We start from the raw sequence: 10,305 nt of genomic DNA on the forward strand, positions 1-10,305 counted from the left end.
TACAATTAACAATTAATAATTTGACTAACAAAATGTTAGATTTTACAAAATGTTTTGACTGGTACTAACAATTAATAATTTGATATAATTTGATAATTTTACTAACAATTAATACAATTAACAATTAATAATTTTACTAACAAAATGTTTTGATTGGTACAAAAAAATATAATTTGATATAATTTTAATAACAATTAGTTTTAATTTTAATAAAAATATAATTTTAATTATATTTTAGTTATAAGTAAATTAATTTATGTATGTTAAATATGTGAGTAAAATAACTCCTCCATTAAAGGTTTATTTTGGTATTTTTGTGTAAGATATAATAAAATATTTAATTCTAAATTTTTACACATTTATTCAATTTGATCCTTACTCTTTTATTGAAAATAAATGGGCTAGGGATTTTGAGGAGCATGGAGCCCACAGGATTTTTTAGTTTTAAAAAAAAATCTATTTTACTTCTAATAAAATAGTAGGGATCAAGTTGAATAAATCTGTAAAGTTGTCAACTATTATTATATTTTATATATAAACACTAAAATAAATATTTTTAGGTTCAAATTTTAACAGAATGACTATTTTACTCACTAATTTATTTATTTTTCTGTAAAAGAACAAATATAATGTAATATATAGTATGAGGGTTTTGTGATATTTTTAATTTACCCTAAAAACCCTATTATGGTTATTTTACCTAAATGACTTAAAAAATAAAAAAATTATAAAAATGACAAGTTTATATAACTTAAAATGAACATTAAAATTGGATTGAATGACTTAAGTGGTCGGCATCACATTGATTTTTTATCCAATTATCGTCTGATAATTATCTCAAGTGTTAAAAAAAAATATTTTTTGGTGCTAAAAAATTAATGGCCGGCACCCTTTTTTTTCTTTTCAAACCGTAACATATTTATATACATTTATACTAATATTTAAAAAAACTAGTAGCCGGATAATAAATGACCGACACCTCTTTTTCTATTTAAAAAATATTTTTAGGTGCTGGATAGTTTACACCTACTTTATACTTTAATGAGATAAATTTATTTTTTTCTTTCCTTTTTTTTTAACTGACCTGAACCCGACCAGTCACAAGCCAACGCCTGACATGCTAGGCCTGACGCCGGCCATCAACTTCACGGGCCCGCTTCTTTAGGCCTGACAATGTCCCATCTTCTTTCCTTTTAAAATTTTTTTTTAAATCCTATTCATTTCCATTAACTTTAAATTTTTTTCACTTTCCAATTTATTACTTTAATTTAATTTATCCTTTAATTAAAATCGTTTAATTTCATTTATTACTTTTAAATTTATTACTTGATTTTCATTTACTTCTTTAAATTAATTTACCCTTTAATTATTTAATTTTTAATTAAAATTTTATTTTTTAAAAAATGAATTATCCTTATTTTAATTAAATTCAAATTTTTATAATTTATATTTATACCAGCAAAATGATATTTTAATTAAATTCGATTGTTTAAATTAAGATTCACAGAAAAATAAATAATAAGAGTGTGGGTAAATAAAATATAAAAAATCCTTTAATTACAAGTTTTTACAATAATCATGGAATAATAAAAAATCACACGTTGTATTCGTCGTCTTCGAATCCGACATTACATGAATAATAAAAGATTTTTCGCCAACTTTGAAAGACACAATTTTTTCAGTTGTATTTATCATTTCTCCATCGAAATAAAAATAAACAAATAGAATTTGGGAACTCATATTCAACAATATTTGTTTCCTTCTCAACAAATAAAAACACTGATATTCTTAATATCAGTTTTCAATAAATAAAGCAAACAAAAAGCTCAAATAGAATACAAAACAACTCTATATTTTAAAGGGGTGCCAGCCATCATTGTCCTAGCACCCGAAAAAAATTTTTTGGTTCCTGAAAAAGGTGATGCCGGCTATCTACTTCTCCTAACCCAAATTTTTTTATTTAATAAATTGGGTGTCGGTTATTAATGTACCAGCACCCAAAAAAAATATTTTTAAATGGGATAAAGTGGTGCCGACCATTTATTGTCTAGCACCAATTTTTTTTTAAATATTTGTATAAATATATATCAGTATGCTACGGTTTGAAAAAAATACAAGGGTGTCGGCCATTAACACTCAACACCCAATTTTTTTAACACATGATACAATCATCAGGCAATGATTAAGTCAAAAATCAATGATTGAGTCAAAAATCAATGTGGTGCTGACCACTTAAGTCCTTCAACTTAATTTTACTGTTCATTTTAGATTATTTAAGTGATTGTTTTTAAATTTAGGTTATTTTTATAATTATTTATTTTTTGGGTCATTTGAGTAAAATAGCGCCTATTATAAAGGTTATATTTCTTTCTGAATTTTTTTCATTTCTTAAATAAAATGTTTTATTTTAAAATAATATTCAAGTTGTGACATCTACTTTTAATCTACGATATATTATCAAACACGTGGACAAAATTATTTGACTCTTTATCCGCCGCTAAACGGCGCGGGAAACTTTAATGAAATCATTGATTTTATTAGTAGTTTTTGATCCCGACTTTTAAGTTTTAAGTAGAGGCTCAATTATTATTTTTATTTAATTTAAAAATATTTAGGATTTAAGCTTAAAATACAAAATTATCGATATAAAAAAAAGAAAAAAAATGCTATGAAATTATAATTTCACGTCATTTTTATCTATTTTTAATAGATGAATGAGAAATTAAATTTTTCCTCTTGATTTTTAATTAAATTTGAATTTTTTTCAAGAGAAAAAAAGCTAAAAATCAAGAAAAAAAATTTTAATTTGTTATTCTCTTATTAGAAAGAGATAGAGATAACTTAGAATCATAATTTCATACCATCTTTTCTCATAAATTAAAATGCTTTAAAAAATTAATGAATGTAAATGTATTTGTAATTATACATATATTATTTTTATATATAATAGTACTTTAATTTAGGAAATATTTTAAAAATATATATTTATATGTTATATTATTAATATAATTTAAAGTTTATATAGAAAATTTGATCTATTATTTAGCTAAATTACATGGTGTTTATTATAAATTATTTATATTAATTTTAACTAAATTATATAATATTTATTATTAATTATTTGTACTTTGACTAGACCTGTCCATGGGCCGGGTGGCCCGGCCCGGCCCGACGGCCCGCTCGAAATATGGGAGGGTTTGGGTAAAAATATAGGTCCGAAATATGGGCTTGGGCAAAATTTTAGGCCCGTTTAAAAAATAGGCCGGGCCTCGGGCAAGATTTTTTTGGCCCGGGCCCGGCTCGGCCCGGCCCGAAAAATATTAAATATATATATTATTTTTAAAATATAATAGTTTTTTTATTTTAAGTTTATTTACTTTCATTTCCTTGACTAGTGTTACAAAATAATAATAATAAAACATCAAGTTTGTTTTACTAATCAAATGTTAGATTTTGTTACAACAATTAATACAATTAATACAATTAATAATTTGATAAATTTACTAATCAAATATTAGATTTTATTACAACAATTAATACAATTAACAATTAATAATTTGATAATTTTACTAACAATTAATTTTAATAACAATTAGTTTTAATTTTATTAAAAAAATAATTTTAATTTTAATTTTAATTAAAAAGGGCCGGGTCGAGCTGGGCTCGGGCCCCATATTTTTTCTTCGGGCCGGGCCTAGGCAAAATCTCAAGCCCATATTTCAGGCCGGGCCGGGCCCGGGCCTAATAAACGGGCTGAAAATTTTTTGTGGGCCCGGCCCGAACTCGGCCTGACCCGGCTTATGGATAGGTCTAACTTTGACCAATAATAAAGTAATTAAATAAAACCATTCACCACCCTCCAGATTGAGAATTTTCTACAGTTAAAATTCCTAACCAATCAAACGGAATCCTCCTATTAATAGAACTCCACACCCCTTCTTTACCTGACAACCTGCAAATCCTCTCTACTTCTTTTTGTTCCTTTGATTTTCCCTCACTTTCTAGCCAACCAAACACCACTAGAATGGGTGTGGAATTGGAAAACAGTAATTGTACGAACCTCGTGTTCACATATGGCACCTTGAAACGGGGCTTTGCCAATCACGTGCTCCTTCAAGATTTGATGCGAACGGGAGACGCCGTATTCAAAGGCACTTACTGTACCCTGCAGAAATACCCGCTCGTTTGCGGGCCATACCGCGTCCCTTTCCTCCTCAACATGGCCGGTTCGGGACTCCGAGTCACGGGAGAGTTGTACGCAGTGTCGGCTCGGGGGCTGGACCGCCTGGACGAATTGGAAGGCACAAGTCGCGGGCATTACGAGCGGAGGCCCATCCATCTGACGCCGGCTGGGGAGGAAGAGCTATTGCCGTGCGCAGCTCAGGCGTATTACGCGCACAAGAGTTACGAGGAGGAGATGTGGAAGAGGAACGGGAGAAAAGGGTTTGGGGTATATTCGGAGAAAGAAGCCAAAGGTTATGTGAAACGTAAGGATAGGCCTCAAAATCTCAGTTTCTTGGATCATATTAGGATCTTCATTTCGTCTCCTTCTGATTAAATCAATAAACATAAACAGTTGGAGAAAAATTTTGAATGTTGTAATGCTTGTAAAATTTTTCTCGAGATTTCAATGAGAAACGAGATTGAATTTTCTCAAATTTGTTGCCATTTTTTGCATGGTCATGGTGGAAATTAAAATGTCGCAATTTGAGTTTGTAAAATTACTTAATGGTGTTTAGGTGCAAAATTTTGGGCTTCCATTAAAATTTAGGAGCATTTGTATTATTTTCTTCTTCATTTAATTCTCTTTTGGCCTCTAATAGACAGATTGCGGGAAAGGGTTTTAAAAGTTTAGGTAGTTGGTAAAAACATTAAGTTAAATATTGAATGAAATTAAGCTAATATAATGAATGGTTATAAATTGGTGAAAATAATTTATAGAAGTATTAAGGGTGAATTATACAATTAGTCATCCAGTTTTTTTTTTGGTCATCAAACTATAAAGATTTTCATTTTGCCACTAACTTTATCATTTGTTCCGGTTATAGTCACCCTCCATTAAATCATTAGTAGAAATGATGATGTTACCTTTTTTAATTAGTATAATTATCATTTAGTTCTCAATATTTTCACATTCTATCAATTTAGTCCTAATTCTAAGTAATACCACAAATTCAACCCTTTATATTTACAAATTTCATCAACTTGTAACATGGGAAGGCAAAGATTGCATAATTATTGTCTTTAAACCATTGAATTTAGACATGTTTTGAGATGATTTAAAAGAAAAGCTTCTTGAGAACGATGCTTAATGAAAATGGCCATAACTATAACGTGCAAAAAGAAAAAGTGTAGCAATTTCCTTTCAAAAGACTTCCCCGCAAACAATTATGATCACTATTTTAATTGCACTATTTAATTATTATAAATTTTTAATTTAGATACTAAAATATATATTTTTTATAATAATAATTGAATAATCATTTAATACATATGAGGTAGAGTTTTTTAACTCCACAAGTAGAGTTAAGAGATTGCACGCTTATTGTTTTAAAATAAAAAATAAAGAAATGAATAATATATATTATATTTCATGTAAATAATATTTAAAAGATAATATTTTATAAGTGCAGTTTTTGGAATGGCTCCGCTTAAAGCACCGGAGGTAGATGGGTTTCATGCCAAGTTTTATCAAGCACAATGGGATACTGTTGGGCCTTCGGTTTATACACTAGTGCGATGGGTGATGGAGGGATGTCTGTTGGATCCTAGAATCAGCAGAACCTTACTTGTTTTACTACTAAAGATTTCAGGGCCAGAAAGGATTACACAATTTAGACCAATTAGTCTATATACGGTTCTGTATAAAATAATCATGAAGATAATTGTTAATAGGCTACTTCCTTTGATGATAAAGCTTATTAAACAGAACCAAGAGAGTTTTGTTATGGGTAGGAATATTGCGGACGACATTGTCATAGCTTAGGAAGCAATTCACTCCATGAGGAACTTCAGAGGTTGAAAATATGGGATGGTGTTGAAATTTGACCTTGAGAAAGTGTAGATCGTATCACTTGGGATTTTTTAAGGGACAAACTCTCTGAAGTAGGTTTACCGGCAATGTTAGTCATTGTTATCTTAAACTATGTCTCATCATCAAGTACTCTGGAATGGTGCGGTCACTGATGCCTTAAGACCATTCCGAGGTATTCGACAAGTAGATCCTCTATTGCCATATTTGTTTGTGTTGTGCATGAAGAGACTAGGCCACCTAATAGAGGAAGCTGTGAGTCAAGGGAGGTGGAAATCGCTGTTGCTTTCTAGGAGAGGCCTAGCATTGTCGCATTTATTTTTACGATCTTATGTTATTTTATGAGGTTATGCTGGAACAAGCTGGGGGTATAACTGATTCTGGACATGTTTTGTTATTAATCGGGATAGGAGGTGAATAGAAATAAATCTCAAATTTTCTTCCCACCCAATGTATTGAATGGAACAGCTGTAGATATCTGAAGGAAGGTGAACTTTGTTCAGGTCAAGGATCTTGGAATGTATCTTTGGATGCCGCTTATTCATAAGAGAGTTGGAGTTAGTCCCTTTGATTTCGTGGTTAATAAAGTCCCAATAGACTGAATGGTTAGGAAGTGAATAAGTTGTAGCTAGTTAGTAGAATAATGTTAACAAAATCGGTCCTCCTATCGATACCCAATTATTTCATGGCTACGGTACGTATTTCATGGTTACGGTATGTGAAGCAAGGAAATCGACATTATTAAGTTGGTTCGAATGTTGCCAATAAATTGATGTTGACGGTCTTGGTGTGCGAAGTCTAGTTACTCAGAATAATATTTTTTTTATGAAGTTAGGCTTTCAATTGCTAACTAGGAATGATGCTCTATGGGTACAAATTGTGATAAATAAGTATAATGTTTGTGGGATCCTTCCTAATAGTATTATAAGAAGCAAATACTCAATTTTATGGAGATCGTTAGCAGGGATATGGACAGATGTGATTAATAATGTCTATTGGGCTATAGGGGATAGGTGCCTACATATTTTTGGAATGAAAATTGGATTTGTCTGTTAGGTCCACTCAGAACTTTTTTTAGAGGATCAGATCGACTAGATGACACTTTACATGTTTGCTATGTAGTGGATGAGAATGCTAATTAGGATTGGGTTCGTTTAGGGAGCTTTTTTTCGGGTCACATTGTTTTACAAATAGCTGCTATTCTACCTCTTTCGATTGATGCGGGTCCTGACCGACTTTCATGGAAATAAGTGAAATAGTAGCTTTTCATTGGCAGAGACATACAAAGGTATTCATCAATATGGATTAGTTGTAAATTCTAATGTTTGGAAGTTGATTTGGAAGATCAATGCACCTCAAAGGGTTAGGGTGTTCGTGTGGATCATGTGGAAAAATAGACTTTTGAATAATGGAGAGCGTGCAAGGAGGCATATGGCGAATGAAAGCCACTGTCCGAGATGTAGCAATGTCTATGAATTGGAGATCCATGCGGTGCGGGATTGCATTTTTCCTAAGACTGTTTGGCAGTCAGTTGTGCCAACTCATGCATGGGTAAGATTTTTTGCTATGCTGATGAACAAATAGATTTTATGGAATTTAGAGAATGTTGGGGAGTGTGGTAGTCAAAATTTTGAATGGTGTTATTTTTTTCCTATAATGTGTTAGTTGTTATGGAAGAACCGGAATACATATGTGTTTTCAAGTTACCGCAGTACTTCCTAGGAAATAATTGATAAGGGCATTAGTTGGGCAATGAATTACGTGAGGATGTTTACTTCTGTGATTCAGACTAATCCTATTGTTACTGTTGCACATTGGTCAGCGCCGACTAGAGGTTACTCAAAATAGATAGAATAGTTTCGCTAAATAGATCTTATGCTTGGATTGGAGGATTGTTTAGAGATGCTGATGCTAATTGGCTATGGGGATTCTCAATGTTGCTAGGTAAGGACGCAATTTTTAAGATTGAAGCGAGAGCTATTTTGGAGGGTCTTCGTTTAGCATGGGATAAGGGGATTCGTCAACTAGAAATTGAAAGTGATAATGTTTTTTTTTTGTAGAGACGGTTGTAGAAAGTAGTGTAGTTAATAGTCAGATGGTAGAATTATGCGATATTCATCAAATGATGCATCGAGGGTGGAAGACTTGTTTTCGTCATGTCCCAAGAACTCCTAATGTAGTTGCTGATCATATGGCTAAGGTTACGGCAACAAGATTCACAAAGGTCCAAGTATTTGAAGTTTCACCTCATTTTGTGTGGGAGTTAGTTCAAGCAGACTTTATTAGATTTACAAAGGCTAATGTGCCATCTCAATAGTATCGCCTCACTACACCAAAATAGGCTTTTAGCGGCATTTCCGCTAAAGATCGAGCATTAGCGGCGTTTTTAAAAAAGCGTCACTAAAAATAAGTATTAGCGGCGTTTTTTAGAAAAGCGCCGCAAAAAACCTAAGCCCAACGACATCGTTTTTTGACATTTCGGGGATTTAGCGGCGTTTTTGGAAAAGCGCCGCTAATGCTCAGAGCTTTAGAGGGTGTTTTTGAAAAAAGCGCCGCAAAAACATTTTATATGTCTATTTACTATTTAATTTGTTTATTTATATTAATTAACATTCAATTTATTTTTAATTGAATATTTGTTAAAAATGGATAAATTTGAAATAATGACACGTAGAAATAATTTGTTTATTTATAAGAAACATAGAAAAATATTTGTTAAAAATGGAAAAATTAAAATACTATAATTTAAATAATTTTAAAATTTTTTGGGTACATGACTGATTGATTTTTAATTTATATATTAAATAATTTCATATATAATTGTAAAAGATACGATAGTATTAATTTTAAAATATTTAATTAATTATCATTATAGTTTAGGGTTTAATATATATGGTTTAGGATATATGGTTTAGTGTATATATATGGTTAATTTAGGATTTAAGGCCGGTTTAGGAGTTACAATTTTAAGGTTTATAGATTATGGAATTAGAGATTATGGATTAGGGATTTTGATTTAAGGGTTGTGATTTAGGGGTAGGGGTTAGGGGTTAGAGATTAAGAGTTAAGGATTAATTTAGGGTTTATGGATTCGATATCAGGTTAGGGTTTAGGGTTTAGATGAATTAGTGTGTTTTAATTTATATTAAATAATGTTTATGGGTTAGGGGTTAAGGGTTGGGGGTTAGAGGTTAAAAGTTAGTGATTTAGGGTTTAGAGATTCGGGGTCGGGATAAGGTTTAAGGTTTAGATTAATTAGTATTTTTTTAATTTATATATCAATTAAGTTCTTATATAATTGTAAAAGAGGGGTTAGGGGTTTATGGTTTATGTTTTATGATTTAGGGTTTAGGAGATAGGGGTTAGGGGTTAGATTAATTGGTGTTTTTTAATTTATATATTTAAATATTAGATTTAAGAAAAAAACATTGATAAATAAATAAATAAAAGCAAAATAATAGTAATTATATTTTAGTTAGAAAAAAATATCTCTAATAAAATAGAGATTAGATCGGAAAAGAATAATTTAAAATCATGATTAATGTCTAAATCTTTAATAGAAATTCGATATGTGAGAGATTGATTGCTTACATTAGATAATTCTAACTTAATAATTAATTACAGTCATTTTATCATTTGTTTTCTTATTAAAATATAAAATATTTATTTTGAGAGTACTTAGTTTTTTTATTTTATAAAAAATCAATTTGTAAAAAAGAGTAATAATAAATGTTTTATAAAATTACTTAACTAATAATTTTTAGCTGACAAAATAAAATTTTTTTAGCATAGCAAAACAGTGTCGTTTTATTCCAAATGAAATAATTTTTTGCGGCGTTTTTTATAAAAACGCCGCAAAAGGTAAGCAATAGCGGCGTTTTTCTAAAAAACGCCACAAAAAATAATTTTACTTTAAAAAAATAGTGCCATTTTATATAACAAAACAGTGTCGTTTTATTTCAAATTAAATAAATTTTACCGCGTTTTTCATAAAAACGCCGCAAAAAGTAAGAACGTCACAAAAAAATTTACTTTAAAACAATAGCCCCATTTTATACTGAAATAATTTTTTACGGCGTTTTTTTATAAAAACGCCACAAAATTCATTTTACTTAAAAAATTGGCGCTGATTTTTCCCCAGATTTCCCCCCTAAACGAAAAAAATTCCAAAATTCCCCCTAAAATGGAATCAAGTGGGAAGTGTAGGAAAAAAGTAGTTGAAAGTTTTGAGTTTTGCTTCGTTGATTTTCTTTTTGTTTCACATTTTCCTACTG

The 10,305-nt window shown here is 30.4% G+C and overlaps 1 protein-coding gene across 1 annotated transcript; it reads left to right on the forward strand.

The window, feature by feature from the left end:
* Nucleotides 1-3,757: 3,757 nt before the first annotated feature.
* Nucleotides 3,758-4,658, forward strand: LOC107951760 (putative gamma-glutamylcyclotransferase At3g02910). The gene has a single exon (XM_016886898.2). It carries the CDS (start codon nt 4,025-4,027, stop codon nt 4,556-4,558), a length of 534 nt encoding a protein of 177 aa, XP_016742387.2. The 5' UTR covers nt 3,758-4,024; the 3' UTR covers nt 4,559-4,658.
* The last annotated feature ends 5,647 nt before the right edge of the window (nt 4,659-10,305 follow it).

This window comes from Gossypium hirsutum, chromosome D03 (genome assembly GCF_007990345.1).
Source record: "Gossypium hirsutum isolate 1008001.06 chromosome D03, Gossypium_hirsutum_v2.1, whole genome shotgun sequence".
Classification (NCBI taxonomy): Eukaryota; Viridiplantae; Streptophyta; class Magnoliopsida; order Malvales; family Malvaceae; genus Gossypium; species Gossypium hirsutum.